The sequence below is a fragment of the Hypanus sabinus genome, chromosome 19 (genome assembly GCF_030144855.1).
Source record: "Hypanus sabinus isolate sHypSab1 chromosome 19, sHypSab1.hap1, whole genome shotgun sequence".
Lineage (NCBI taxonomy): Eukaryota > Metazoa > Chordata > Chondrichthyes > Myliobatiformes > Dasyatidae > Hypanus > Hypanus sabinus.
The window spans coordinates 52769807-52785984 of record NC_082724.1 but is presented as its reverse complement, the minus strand read 5'-3'; the positions used below and the strand labels follow the sequence as shown (position 1 = coordinate 52785984).

Here is a 16178-nt window from a genome sequence, read left to right as displayed (position 1 = left end):
TACCCCGACCTGCCCTCCCCTCCCCCCGCACACACCCTCTCTCCTACCCCGACCTGTCCTCCCCTCCCCCGCACACACCCTCTCTCCTACCCCGACCTGCCCTCCCCTCCCCCGCACACACCCTCTCTCCTACCTCGACCTGCCCTCCCCTCCCCCCGCACACACCCTCTCTCTCCTACCCCAACCTGTCCTCCCCTCCCCCCGCACACACCCTCTCTCCTACCCCGACCTGCCCTCCGCACACACCCTCTCTCTCCTACCCCGACGTCCCCTCCCCTGCGTGCACCCTCTCTCCTACCCCGACCTGTCCTCCCCCGCGCGCGCACACGCTCTCCTACCCCGACCTGTCCTCCCCCGCGCGCGCACACGCTCTCCTACCCCGACCTGTCCTCCCCCGCGCGCGCACACGTTCTCCTACCCCGGCCTGTCCTCCACCGCGCGCGCACACGCTCTCCTACCCCGGCCTGTCCTCCACCGCGCGCGCACACGCTCTCCTACCCCGGCCTTTCTGCCCGTCCGGGCGGACCCCCTGCTTCTATCTCTCCGCTTGCGTGCACCGTCTGCACCCCGCTTCCCCACCCGTACTCACCCACTCTCCGGATAGTTTCGCTTTCTCCTCGCCGCTCGCTGGACGGAGGAAGGCGAACTGCTGCCAGTCGGAGATGCTGAATGCGTAATAGTTTTCTTTTGTAATGTAAATAAGCGGAAACCGGTCGAGCCGGAGGTTAGACTGCTCCCGGCCAATGGCGTGCGGGGCCATTTTAACTCCGGCCTGAGAAGCCCCAGTGTTGGTCAGGGAGACAATAATGACGCAGATCTCTCTTTTGAATTAAGAACGTGTTGTTATGGATCAGCCTCACCAGCGGTCTTAAAGCCCGAAGCTGAAGTTGTGATTATGTTGTGGTGCTGTTAAATCTTCCCCAATCTGGTCATTACTGGATTACCTTTACATCGATGCAGATTATAGTTAGAAACGGTTTGTTGGGTTAACTTGAGGATTGTTCTGTCGGTCTGGTGGGTGGTGTAATGGCATCAGCACAGATCTTTGAGGTACTGAATCCGACAGGGTCCCCAATCTGGGCAGCAGTATCTGCGTGGAAGAAAGGCAGGTAGCCCTGGAGACAACTACTAATCTATCCCATAGGGTAGCCATGATTGACAGCACTCAACAACAACATAGAGTTGGTCATCCAAGAGTGTTCGGAGCACTGCATTAGTAAGGTCTTGCATTTTGGGTTGATGGGAAATGAATGGGCACAAAATCTTGAGCTGTTTAATGTGGATTATGGCCCCAGTTGATTTGGGCCTTCAGGAAAAGATCATAATGAGGAATGATTATTTAGCAGTGGCACATGAAGTTCAGCAAGGCAGATATTATTGACTGTTGCATTTATGTATTAATTTATGGGACGTGGGCATCGCCAGCTAAGCCAGCATTTATTGACCATCTCTAGTGGCCCTTCAGAAGATGGTTCAACAGATCCAGTGACAGATCATTCAGCTGTTTCTGATTATGTTCCAATGTTTCACGTGACTAATGAGAAAATATTATCAGACTAAGACTAAAATATTATCTGAGATTGTTGCTATCATTTTAGCAATGGAATGGGTCAAAGAAGTCGGCCCTAATTATGTACTTCTGTGTTCTAATTCGTTCACTGTGTTGACATCTATTAAAACAGATACCTCAAATTGTAGGCCAGACATTCTTGTTGAGATTGGACAACATCTTTTGAGGCTACAGGGTCTAGGCCTGTGTGTCCATTTCATTTGGGTTCCTGCCCATTGATTGAAAGAAACGAGGTGGGAGACATGCCAGGCAATCACTTAAAATTAAGGATATAAATGTAGTTGTGTGTACAACACACTGGAGGAACTCAGCAGGTCGGGCAGCATCCCTGGAAACGAGCAGTCAATGTTTCAGGCTGAGACCCCTCGTCAGGACTGAAGAGAGAGGGGGCAGGGGCCCTATAAAGAAGGTGGGAAGGAGAACGCTGGTAGGAGCCAGTTGGAAAACCAGTAAGAGGAAAGATCAAGGGGTGGGGGAGGGGATAGGCAGGTAAGATAGGCAGAGTGAAACTGGGATGGGGGAAGGGAGGGGGAGGGCTCTCATGATTCTGCTGCCTTCTACTACCCATAATGCTTTCCCCTTACATTCCTTCTTCTCCTTTCCTGCCTATCCTCTCCCCCACCCCTTGATCTTTCCTCTTACTGGTTTTCCAACTGGCACCTACCAGCGTTCTCCTTCCCAACTTCTTTAAACATGTTGCTTTGACCCCAGCATCTGCAGTGTACTTTGTGTAAATGTAGTGGTGCCTTTGCACAAAGGGGAGATGAAAACCATAATTTAAAAGTCTATTCAATCATTGTAGCAAAAAAGTTGGGATAATGAAAATAAATGATAGCTTTTATATAAAATTCAAAAGATGGTAGGAACTCAAATGGGAATGGGTATAAGAGGAAAGAAGAAGTCAAACTTACATATTTACTTATTGAACATACTAGGCTTAATAATTCCCTGTTCAGAATTGATATGCATGATACTGGCATCTGTCAAGGGATGGTGCGGTATATAGTGTTTCGGTGCAGTTCCAATGAGACGTAAAGGAAACATAATTGTTAAAGTGAGATCTTTGGGACAGATATAATTTCATATGAAAAGTTCTTTAGGATATCACTGCTATTGTAATGTATATAAGAGGGTATTTGACTGTCTGAAAAGCATTAGACTTTTTAAACTTATTTGTGTCTTTTGGGTGGCGGGCAGAGAACTTAATGGGTATACTTCCTGTCTCTTGGCTCCACACTCCAACTCAGTAGGTGGCAAAATGTACTTTATGTTGGTTTGCCAATGGCTGTTAAACTTTACAATAAGAAGAGCCCAGAGTGGTTAGAGGGATAGGTGGCATTAGAAATAGGGAGTGGGGATGGGGCTGGAGTGGGGACAGGAGCTTGGGGATGGGTGGGCAAGACCAGAGTGGGGGCGGGATCAGGGGATGGGTGGGCGGGCTTAGATTGAAGTTAAGGGATGGGTGGGCATGAGGGAGCAATTGTGAATATTCAGCATGCTGGTTGCAGAAATTTAAGATAAAGTGCGGCATTCATTTTTAAAAAGAAATTTGTGGTGATAGAGTGCTGATCATGTAGCAGCAGAGAAATTCATTGATGAGTTTGCCAAAATTGTCACTGATGAAAATCCAACACACTGAACATTAGTACATATCTGTAAGACAAAGATTGCTAATTGGTAGCACACCAATTCAGAGTCTGAAATGATGGTGATACCAAACTGCCACTGGCTGACCATCTGGTTGGCTGAGGTAGTGATAGCTTACCTTTCTGTTGGTTCAATGTGCACATTATTGTTTCATGCACAAGATTATTAAAAATATACAAAACTACCTTCAGGGTATATGTATAGGCTTTATATGTCATGTAAATGGGTTTTGTGTTTAGAGTTGGGTCCCATCCCCAAGGTATCTCATTATATAGATGCAAATATTCTAAAATCTGAAATCCCAAAGACTTATAGCCCTAAGCATTTTAGATAAGGGGTGTTCAACATGTATCCACATATCTGCCTTTATCCTATACCTAGAAATAATTAATTTACTTGAATGCTTTTGGAAAAAATGTCAAATTCCTACCACCCTTTGCAATTATGAAAATTTTGGGTCTCATGTTTGTTAAATATTTTAAATCAAAGAATGTTATAAAAAGTACATTAGCTATATTTTCAGAATCACAAGTGCTCATCACCAGATCTAACCAACAGGAACCAATATCTTTCTTGGCTGGCGGTGAGAGGGACTCTCCCGGTCAGATGCTTCATGCATGCCCAGAACGTCATTCCCTCCATGTGCTACACCTCCTCTCTTACCACCATTCAGGGCCCCAAACAGTCCTTCCAGGTGAGGCAACACTTCACTTGTGAGTCTGTTGGGGGAATCTATTGCATCCGGTGCTCCCGGTGCAGCCTCCTCTACATCGGCGAGACCCAACGCAGATTGGGGGACCGCTTCGTCGAGCACCTCTGCTCCGTCCGCCACAACAGACAAGATCTCTGGGTTGCCACCCCACTTCAACTCTCCTTCACATTCCCATTCGGATATGTCCATCCATGGCCTCCTCTACTGCCATGATGAAGCCAAACTTCCGTTGGAGGAACAACATCTCATATACCGTCTGGGTAGACTCCAACCCCTTGGTATGAACATCGAATTCTCCAACTTCCAGTAATTCCCTCCCTCTCCCTTCCCCCATCCCACCTTCACTCTGTCTCCTCTGCTAGCTGCCTATCACCTCTCATGACTCTGCCTTCTTCTACTACCCATAGTGCTTTCCCCTTAGATTCCTTCTTCACCTCTCCTGCCTATCCCCCTCCCTGCTTCCCCTCCCCCACCCCTTGATCTTTCCTCTGATTGGTTTTTCACCTGGCACATTCCACCCTCCCCCCACCTTCTTTATAGGGCCCCTGCCCCCTCCTTCTTCAGTCCTGATGAAGGGTCTCGGACGGAAACGTTGACTGCTCCTTTCAACGGATGCTGCCTGACCTGCTGAATTCATCCAGCCTTTTTGTACGTCTTGATTTGACCACAGCATCTGCAGTGTACTTTGTGTTTACTATTCCCTCCATGTGCTGCTGCGGGATGACAAGTGGGGAAGAGACTCTTTGCAGACTGGCTCTCTGTTTAGGTGGAGGGGCCTCGACTTTTCCTCGCCTCTGCTTGCCTCAAATCTGCCTGATCTTCATGTTGATTTCTCCTTGTACCTGCTTGCATCAACCCTTGACTCTTCCTACCCATATCTGCTAGAGGCAATATACAGTGGCAAATTAGTTTAGCAACGCATATTCGTTATGGCGATAGCAACTGCAGCATACAGGGAAATCCATATGCTCACAAATAGAATGTGAAATCTTCACACAGCATCCAACGTCAGAATTAAACCTGGCTTGCTGTCTTGGGTGATCTCCACTTAGAAAGGCAGGGATTGATCAGGGATAATCAGCACAAACTTGTTGATGGAAGATCCTCTGACAAACTTATTTGAGATTTTTGAAATGTATGCACTGTTTACATGGAGTTTAGACAATAGACAATAGGTGCAAAAGTAGACCATTCGGCCCTTCGAGCCTGCACCACCATTTTGAGATCATGGCTGATCATCTACTATCAATACCCGATTCCTGCCTTGTCCCCATATCCCTTGATTCTCCTATCCATAAGATACCTATCTAGCTCCTTCTTGAAAGCATCCAGAGAATTGGCCTCCACTACCTTCTGAGGCAGTGCATTCCAGACACCCACAACTCTCTGGGAGAAGAAGCTTTTCCTTAACTCTATCCTAAATGACCTACCCCTTATTCTCAAACCATGCTCTCTGGTACTGGACTCTCCAAGCATCTGGAATATATTTCCTGCCTCTATCTTGTCCAATCCCTTAATAATCTTATATGTTTCAATCAGATCCCCTCTCAATCTCCTTAATTCCAGCGTGTACAAGCCCAGTCTCTTTAACCTCTCTGCATAAGACAGTCCAGACATCCCAGGAATTAACCTCGTGAATCTACGCTTCCTCTACAGCCAGGATGTCCTTCCTGAACCCTGGAGACCAAAACTGTACACAATACTGCAGGTGTGGTCTCACCAGGGCTCTGTACAAATGCAAGAGGATTTCCTTGCTCTTGTACTCAATTCCCTTTGTAACAAAGGCCAACATTCTATTAGCCTTCTTCACTGCCTGCTGCACTTGCTCATTCTCCTTCAGTGACTGATGAACAAGGATTTCTCCCTTACCTAACTCTACACCGTTCAGATAATAACCTGCCTTCCTGTTCTTACTCCCAAAGTGGATAACCTCACACTTATTCACATTAAATGTCATCTGCCAAGTATCTGCCCACTCACCCAGCCTATCCAAGTCACCCTGAATTCTCCTAACATCCTCATCACATGTTACACTGCCACCCAGCTTAGTATCATCAGCAAATTAGCTGATGTTATTCTCAATGCCTTCATCTAAATCATTGACGTAAATTATAAACAGCTGTGGTCCCAATACCGAGCCCTGTGGCACTCCACTAGTCACCACCTGCCATTCCAAAAAACACCCATTCACCGCTACCCTTTGCTTTCTATCTGCCAACCAGTTTTCTATCCATGTCAATGTCTTCCCCCCGATGCCCTGAGCTTTGATTTTACCCACCAATCTCCTATGTGGGACCTTATCAAATGCCTTCTGAAAATCGAGGTACACTACATCCACTGGATCTCCCCCATCTAACTTCCTGGTTACATCCTCGAAAAACTCCCAACAGATTAGTCAAGCATGATTTACCCTTGGTAAATCCATGCTGGCTTGGCCCAATCCTATCACTGCTATCTAGATATGCCACTATTTCATCCTTAATAATGGACTCTAGCATCTTCCCCACCACCGATGTCAGGCTGACAGGTCGATAGTTCTCTGTTTTCTCCCTCCCTCCTTTCTTAAAAAGTGGGATAACATTAGCCATTTTCCAATCCTCAGGAACTGATCCTGAATCTAAGGAACATTGGAAAATGATTACCAATGCATCCACAATTTCCAGGGCCACCTCCTTTAGTACTCTAGGATGCAGACCATCTGGACCTGGGGATTTGTCAGCCTTCAGTCCCATCAGTCTACTCATCACCGTTTCCTTCCTAATGTCAATCTGTTTCATTTCCTCTGTTACCCCATGTCCTTGGCCCATCCATACATCTGGGAGATTGCTTGTGTCTTTCTTAGTGAAAACAGATCTAAAGTACTCATTAAATTCTTCTGCCATTTCTCTATTTCCCATAACAATTTCGCCCAATTCATTCTTCAAGGGCCCAACATTGTTCTTAACTATCTTCTTTCTCTTCACATACCTAAAAAAGCTTTTGATATCTTCCTTTATATTCCTGGCTAGCTTGCGTTCGTACCTCATTTTTTCTCCCCGTATTGCCTTTTTAGTTAAGTTCTGTTGTTCCTTAAAAACTTCCCAATCATCTGTCCTCCCACTCACCTTAGCTCTGTCATACTTCCTTTTTTTTAATGCTATGCAATCTCTGACTTCCTCTGTCAACCACTGTGGCCCCTTTCCCCTCTTTGAATCCTTCCTTCTCTGGGGGGGATGAACAGATTTTGCACCTTGTGCATTATTTCCAAGAATACCTGCAATTGCTGTTCCACTGTCTTTTCTGCTAGGCTTTCCATGCAGTCAACTTTGGCCAGCTCCTCCCTCATGGCTCCATAGTTTCCCCTGTTCAATTGCAACACTGACACCTCCGAGCTGCCCTTATCCTTCTCAAATAGCAGATAAAAACTTATCATATTATGATCACTACCTCCTAATGGCTCCTTTACTGCAAGATCACTTATCAAATCCTGTTCATTACATAACACTAAATCCAGAATAGTCTTGTCCCTGGTCGGCCCTCATACAAGCTGTTCCAAGAATGCATCCCGTAGGCACTCTACAAACTCCCTATCCTGTGGTCCAGCACTAGCCTGATTCTCCCAGTTCACCTGCATGTTGAAATCCCCCATAACTACTGCGACATTAACTTTGCCACATGCCAATGTTAACCTCCTTTTCAACTTGCACCCAATATCCATGCTACTGTTTGGTGGCCTGTAGACAACACCCATTTGGGTCCTTTTGCCCTTACTGTTCCTCAGTTCTAACCACACAGACTCTACTTCTCCTGACCCTATGTCCCCCCTTGCAAAGGACTGAATCTCATTCCTCACCAACAGGGCCACCCCACCCCCTCTGCCCACATTTCTGTCCCTACGATAGCACGTATACCCTTGTACATTCATTTCCCAGGTCTGGTCTCCCTGCAGCCATGTCTCCATTAACCCAACAACAGCATAGTTACCCATTCGCACCTGAGCTTCAAGCTCATCCGCCTTATTTCTGACACTTCGTGCATTCAGATATAGAATTTTTAGCCCATTTCTCCTCCTTCTGTTTGAATCGCTGCCTATTGCGCTTAACCCAGCTCCCTGAACTCTCATTGGGCTATACGCCCCTAGAATTTTGTTGTCCTTCTTAAATTTACTTATTCTTTCAACACATTTAACTTCATGTTCCGTCAGACCATCCCTCTGGATATGTGTCCTCCTTATCACTTGTTCTGCCTCACCTTTCTCTGCTACACACTTAATATTCCAGAACCGTGTAGTCCCCACCTGTCCTTTATTCTTCCCCTCCCTATCCTCTCTCACATTCTGGATCCCCGCACCCTGCAAATTTAGTTTAACCCCCCCCCAAGAAGCACTAGCAAACTTCCCTGCAAGAATGTTAGTACCGCTCCAGTTCAGGTGTAAACTGTCCCTTCAGAACAGATCCCACCTTCCCAGAACAAAGCCCAATTATCTACAAACCTGAAGCTCTCCCTCCTGCACCATCCTCTCAGCCACATATTAATCTTTATAATCCTCCTGTTCCTTGCCTCACTCACACGTGGCACAGGTAGCAATCCTAAGATTGTTACCCTGGAGGTCCTGCTCTTCAGCTTCGCACCTAACTCCCTGAACTCCCTACGCAGGACCCCCTCACTCATCTTACCCACGTCATTGGTCCCTACATGGACCACATCATCTGGATTCTTGCCCTCCCTCTCGAGAATAACCTGCACCCGATCTGAGATGTCTCGGACCCCGGCCCCAGGGAAGCAACATACCATCCAAGACTCCCAATCTTCCCCACAAAATCTCCTATCCGCCCCCCTGACTATACAATCCCCCATCAATACCGCTCTCTTCTCTTCCCTCTTCCCCTTCCTAGTCGAGGGTCCAACCTCAGTGCCAGAGACAGGACCACTGCAGCTTGTTCCTGGTAGGTCATCCCACCAACAGTATCCAAAACGGTATACTTATTTTTGATGGGAACGGCCATTAGTAAGGCTTTCAGAAGGTGCCCCATGACAAATTGTTTCCACAGGCTAAGGCTAAAGCAAACGGGTTCCAAGGCAAGTTGACAAAGTGGATCTAAAACGTGCTGTGACCTTTGCTTATTATACATTAATTGCAGGTGGTGGGATGGGGAGGAGTGGCTAATATGGTAGGACATACTGCATAGTATGAACGGTAGGAACCCAGTGAGTATTGAAGAACAAAAGGATTTGGGTAAGCATCCAAAGTTCTCTGAAGGTGACCACAGGATAGAATAGTGAAGATAGCATTCAGGAAACTAGCCTTCATTAGTTGGTGCAATATAAGAGTAGGGCAGTCTTTATACAACTTAAAGCATCGGTTAGGCCACATATTGTGTGCATTTCTGGTCACTGTACTATAGGAAGAACATGATTAGTTGAGGTTGTAGAGGAGAAGTACACAATATTTGCCTAGGATGCAACATTTTTTTATGAGCATATATCAGACAGGCTACATTTGTTTTCCCTGGAGAAATGGAGGCTAGGGTTTGGCCTAGTAGAGATACATAAAATTATGGGTGGCTTAGAGTGACTTCATCCCATAGCAGATGTAAGGCAAGGACATAGATTTAAGATGAGGAGTTAGAGATTAAGAGGGAATCTGAGAAACAATGTTTACTGAATCTGGAATGCACTGCTTGAGTGGCAGAAGCAGGTAATCTCACAATTTAAGAAGCATTCAGTACAGACTAAATGCTGGTAAATGGGATTATGATAGTCATCATGGACATGGTGAACCAAAATGTCTGATCCTGAACTATGGGTTCTGTGCCAAGCCCTTAGTTTAGACCCATTTCAATTAATTCCAAGCTCGACATTGCCTAGATGTTTTGGCCAGGACTCTTCATCCCAAAGCATGGACTCTCACCCACATCTTCAGTACTGCTGATTCGTCTGTACGTCTCCTGCTGGCCCATTACCCTCAGATCTATTCATTGCTAACCACTGATGTGATAATCATTGTTTTGACTCTTCTACACCTGTCTGAATATAGCAATTTATTAACTAGTAATACACCCTGATAGGACTATCAAAACTGTTGTATTGGTGGTGCTGTTGTGATCTGGTGAACTAAGCTCTAACTCACAGATATTATCTTGTGCTTTCCCATGCTCACACTTATAACATCCTCTGTTTACACAAAAAAAGAAAACACGAGTTTGTTTATTTTTAATAGTTTAATTTTTAAAAACAGGAATCTGCTGTTCTCTCATTACAAGCACATTTTCAACTAACATTGCTGAGTTTATTAATCTTACTTTTAAATATGATTAAAAGATTGACATAAAATATTTTACAAGAATTTCATATGATTTATTTAAATAAAATTTTGCAGCATACTGAGGTTAATATCAGTATCCAAAATCCTGAGCTTATAAAAGGAATCAACAATCTTAAAATTCAGCCTGATAATCAGCATCTTCCAGAATTTCCCAGAATAGCACACCTCAAACCCTATTATGTTTATTTTTTAACCTTATTATGCCCTATTATGTTATTTTTAATTTCTTTTGCTCTAAAAGATTTTGCAGCTGCAAATTATTGGCACTGTTAGAAAATTACAAGGTACCCAGGAGTAAAATGAAACATGAGTTATCTCTTAACCAAGTGTATTTAGTGACAAAGAACAAAATAAAAAAGTAACTGATGAAAACAGGACAAGCTAGATAAGAAAACAGAGGGGAAGATAGGTAAGAAAGACCAAACTGAAAAAGTTATAATTTAAGATGTTTAGAAACTTCATGCAGAAGGACAATTCCACAATTTCAATTATTTTTGTGGCACTCTGAGGTTGACTCATTTTACAAGAATGTAGAATTAGTTATGAGAAAAGTTTTTGCATTGTTAAACACCAAACTCAACTCTCTGAATTTAATTAGTTATAATAGCCAAAATGCAGTGTTTTTCTTCAAAACTCACGCAAAGATTAATGGTAAGTTTCTTTTTATCCTCCTGACCAAAATCTGTGGTGATTTGAGATTCATGGCATATCCTTGTCATAGAATTTGTTAAAATAGACATTAACTATGCCAAGAAAGCTTAACTGGAACTACTTTCTAGTCAATTAGAGGCCATTCTGCTGTAGCGTGTGCAGATCAGTTTATAAAAGGTTGGGAAGCAATCAGTCTACTTTGGATCAGTTGGAACTAAAACAATTTACAAAGCTATAATATAGTTTTGATGCAATGAACTGTTTCATCAACTTATTTTTACTCAGTCATTCAACAGCATTGTACACCACGGTAGCATAGCAGTTAGTGTGATGTTATTACAGCTCTGGGCACCGGAGTTTAATTCCAGCGCCGTCTGTAAGTCCTCCCCATGGAAGTATAGGTTTTCCCCATGTGATCCGCTTTCCTCCCACAGTCCAAAGATGTGCCGGGTAGATTAATTGGTCCTTGTAAATTGTCCCATGATTAAGTTAGGGTTAATTCTGTGTTGTTGGAGGTTGCTGGGGTTGCACAGCTCGAAGTGCTGGAAGGGCCTTCTCCACACTGTATCACTAAATAAAATAAATAAAAAGCGTCACTTGGATTGATTAGAATGTGCAGTCTATCTGGTATTGTCAGATTTAGAATAACAAAGTGATTCCTATCGTCTTATCAGAATGGCCTGGAACAGTGATGATGAATAATTTCATAAAAACAAAACTGCTCTTTAGTCACCTGCATTGTGAATCTTCCTACATCAAGAATAAAAATAAGAGACTTGTTTCTTTTTTAACCTTAAGTTTTCAAACTGCTTTGTGCTAATTTCTGGAAAAAAAAGATAAATGAGCAGCTTGTATCAGCTCCTAATAAAACTTTAATGATTCTCCATTCTCTGTTCTTCCTTTCAAATACTTTGCTTAATAGTAGAGGTTACTGAACCCAGTTTAATCCTGCAGTTATTTGATATTCACACACAGATACTTTCAGGAGATGTGTTGATCAGGTGCAGAAACTTCACTAATCCAGAGATACTAAAGCCTTATTCAGTACTCCAGCTGAAATTGGAAAACTCTGCCTTTTCTAAAGATGGAACCTGGAGTCTGGTAGTTAGCATTTAAATTAAACATAAAGTAATGCAACATAACCTCAGGAACAGACATAAAAATTAGGATGAATTTATTTTAACTGAAAGACTTCTAATACCCCATGTTATTCAGATGCCTCCATCTGTGGGTCTAGAGGCATTAAATGGGATATTTATGAATGGGATAGCCCTGATAGGTCTTGACTTTTTTGAAATATGATAACATATTAACCTTTTTACATAGTCAGCCATCAAATACTTCTAATAACTGAAAATTTTTTAAAAAAATCACTTTTAGATTGTGATTTAGCCATTTCAAAGTTCACAGCTTTTGAATATGGTTTTAGGGAGTCTTGTTTGAAGTGGGTACTCTAGGAATAATGATATGAGCAAACAGAAGAAATATGAAATGTTACAGTCTAGATTTTTTGATTTACTAAGTAAAAGATCTGAAAAACGCACAAATGTAAAATAAAAGCCAAGAATAGATTAGTACTACAGAGATGCAAGAACCTCTCAAAGTCCACCCCATGTCCCAGTCGTGAGAAGTTAGAACGGGTAAGGCCAACCAACATGCTCGCTCTGGTGAAGCTGTATAGGCTAATTCCCTGTACCGTAGATACAACAGATTACAGTAACATTGATGAACTCCAACCATACTGTCAACTTTGTGAAAAGAGGCTCATTATCAAGTGAGCACATGACACAGCGCAGGGAAAGTCATCAGGATCCTGTACAGCTAACAACTCTTTTGTCCCCACTGTCCATACCAACATTGGTAACCATTTACCAGGCAGGAAGATCTACCATCATAGCAAATGAGATGAAAAGGTACAAACTGTCAATTCTTGGATTGAGTGAGACAAGATGGACGTCACCTACAGAGGCTCGACTGACAGGTGAGATAAGTATCATCTACTCAGGCCATCAGAGCAATGATGCACCACATACAGAGGGTGTAGCCTTCGTGATGACACCAGAAGCACATACAGCCATGATCGCATGGGAGCCATCAGTTCCAGAATCATCACTGCTAGCTTTAAAACCAAGCACAAGAAGATAACACCTCCAGTTTTACAATGTAATGCATCAACAAAAAATGCTAGTGAAGAAGACAAATTCGAGTTCTACAACACACTCAGTGGAGACATCAGCAGAGGAAAGAAAAAGATGTGACCATTGTGATTAAACCCAAAAGAGGCAGGGATAATGCAGGTGACGGGAAAACATGGTCTCAGAGAAATGAACAAAAATGGGGAATGATTTGCTGAAACTTGTGCTGACTTTAAGCTAGTTATTGGAGGAAGCTTATTCCCACACAAGCAAATACACAAGGCAACATGGCTGTCACCAAACAAGGTAACAGAGAAGCAGATTGACTATGTATGCATCTCGAAGAAGTTTCGAAGGTCAGTCCATGATGTAAGAGTGAAGCGTGGTACAGATGCAGGATCAGGCCACCGTCTTCTAATTTGCAAAGTACAAATGAAGCTAAAAAGAAGCTATGCACCACCCAATCAGTGACTGAAGTACAATATGAACTACCTGAAAGACAAAGAAACAACTTACAGATTGGTCCTCACACTTTCCAACAGCTTCCAGGTAATTGAGGACCTAAATATCGAAGATGAATAGACTGCTGTCAAAGAGGCAGTAAATTAAATTTGTGAGGAAGTGCTGGGAAAAGGACTCTTGAGCATAAGATACAGAAGCAGAATTAGGCTATTTGGCCAATTGAGTGTACTCTGCCACTTCATCATGGCTGATCCAATTTTCTTCTCATCCCTAATCTCGTACCTTCTTGTATCTCTACAATCAAGAATCTATTTAACACCAGGGATGATGGAAGCAGTCAAGAAGAAGAGAACACTGAAAAAAATGCATTAGAAGCAGAACTAGGAATGAGAAAGCGGAGACACAGAGAGAAAATGACAGGCGCACAAGCAAGCAAGCAAGCAGAAACATCAAGAGGGGCAGGAGAGAGTTCATCAGCACCCTTGTGTCCCAAGCAGAAGAAGCCCCAACAAACGGGAATACGGAAGAACTATATGATACTACCAAGAAACTAGCAGGCAAATTCAACCAGATCAATACCCAAGTGAAGGATAAGGATGGAGGTGACTCAACTAAAAAAAGATGAACAGCTCTGACGTAGGGTACAGTTCTTCAATGAGCTTCTGAGCAGACCAACTCCTCCAGAATCCAGAAGCACTATCAGACTTGGATGTCAACTGTGCCAAGCCATCAAAGAAGTAAATCATACAGGCAATCAAGAGGCTAAAGTCAGGAAAAGCAGCTGGCCTAGACAGCATACAACCAGAGGCATTGAAGGCAGACCCTAAACTTTTGGCAGATATCCTATATACCCTGTTCTGCAACATCTTGGACAAAGAAGAGGTACTACAAGAGTGGAAGGAAAGTCACATAATCAAGCTTCCAAAGATCGTCACCCACAAGACTAAAAATTACAGAGGTGTATCTTTAACGTCTGTGGTTGGAAAGGTGCTAAACAGAATTATTCTGCAACACCTTCAACAAGCTGTTGACACAACATTACGGGACCAGCAAGCAGATTTTAGGAAAGATTGCTCCTGCACGGACCAGATAGCTACTTATGAATAATCATAGAAAAGTCAGTCAAAAGAAATTCAACTTCATTGACTATGAGAAAGCCTTCGATAGCTTAGACAGAAACACCCTAAGGAAACTTATAAAACATTATGGAATACCGCAGAAATTTATCAATATCTTTAGGAACTCCTACAATGTCATGCAAAGTCATACATGCAGGAAAACTGTCAGAAAGCTTCACTGTCAACACTGGGATGAAGCGGGGATGTTTGATGGCTCCTTTCCTGTTCCTATTGGGAATAGACTGGGTTATGAAACAGACAAGTCAAAAATGAAATGGAATCCAGTGGAATATTCAGCAATAACTCAATGACCTAGAACTTGCAGATGACATCGCCCTACTGTCTAGCTCTAACCAACAGATGTAAGAGAAATCAACACCCTTGACCGCTAACTCTGCCATGCTGGGTCTAAGATCAAATGTAGATAAAACAAAAATGATGAAGCCAAACTGCACCAACAATAGACCATAGTGTTGAGAGATTCAGCACTGGAAGAAATGACTTCCTTTGTCTATCTTGGAAGCATTGTCAGTACATATGGTGGAAGGGATGAGGATGTCAACATCAGGGTCAACAAGACCAGAGTAGTCTTCAACATCTTGAAAAATGTGTGGACATCCAGAGTCAAATTAAGGAAAACCAAAATCAGAATCTTCAACTCAAATGTTAAAGCAGTGCTCCTAGATGGCTCTGAAACCTTGAGAATATCACAGACACTACAAAAACTGCAGGCTTTCATCAACCAGTGCCTGAGAAGGATCCTAAACATCAGGTAGGCTGACAATGTAACCACTGTGGGAAAACACCAACCAGGAATCCATTGAGATACAAATATGGAAATGGTACAAAAATGGAAATGAAGGTGGATTGGCCAGACATTGAGGAAGCCAAACAGCGACATTACCAGGCAACATTAAAATGGAATCCCCCAAGTAAAGAGGAAAAAGGTATGTCCAAAGAATACACAGAGGAGAGACATTGAGGTCAGAATTAGATTCTGGTCCACCCTTGAGAAACTGGCTCAGAACAAAGGATGACAGAGACGGGAGGTCATCGATGGCCTACGCTCCACTGGGAACTAAGGGCTCAACAACAACAACAGGGACATGAGAGAAATTAGGTTTCTAATTCCTGTGTAAGAAGGAGATTTACTTGATCTACGAGTCATTTTTTTTTATCCATGCAGAAAATCTGTATAAAGAATAGAAAAGCTCATCTAAAATACTTAGAATGAGTCAGCTCCCATCACCTGCCAGGGCAGAGAATTCTAGAAATTTGCCACTTTCTGTGGGGAGAAATTCCTATGTACCTCACTCATATGTAGTTTCACTTCATTTGGATAATCATCAACTTTTGCTTCCTTTTACCAAAGTGTATGACCTCACTTTTCCCATATTAAACACCATTTGCAAGTCTTTTGCCTGCTCTCTTTAAATATCTATCTATATCCTGTTGCTAAATCACAGTACCTTATCACTTCGTGCCATTTCCCATATTTTCATATCATTAGCAAAAGTGAAAATGTATATACTGTTCCTTCTGTCAGGTCACTAATTTAAATAGCATAGAATTGAAAGCC

The 16178-nt window shown here is 43.2% G+C and overlaps 1 protein-coding gene and 1 long non-coding RNA gene across 3 annotated transcripts in view; one reads left to right on the top strand and one right to left on the bottom strand.

Moving 5' to 3' along the window:
• The first annotated feature begins 558 nt into the window (after positions 1-558).
• The window catches only part of LOC132377928 (uncharacterized), a 31890-nt gene continuing 16270 nt past the window's right edge, over positions 559-16178 (top strand). The window contains exon 1 of the long non-coding RNA XR_009506848.1: positions 559-673. This is a non-coding gene — a long non-coding RNA (uncharacterized LOC132377928). The remainder of the gene's footprint in view (positions 674-16178) is intronic.
• Positions 5825-16178, bottom strand: part of LOC132377925 (interleukin-1 receptor-associated kinase-like 2) — an 85634-nt gene continuing 75280 nt past the window's right edge. For both annotated transcript variants that reach the window (XM_059944412.1, XM_059944413.1), the window contains one exon: positions 5825-11454. In XM_059944412.1, the coding sequence (XP_059800395.1) occupies positions 11369-11454 (86 nt within the window). In that variant the 3' untranslated portion in view covers positions 5825-11368. The remainder of the gene's footprint in view (positions 11455-16178) is intronic.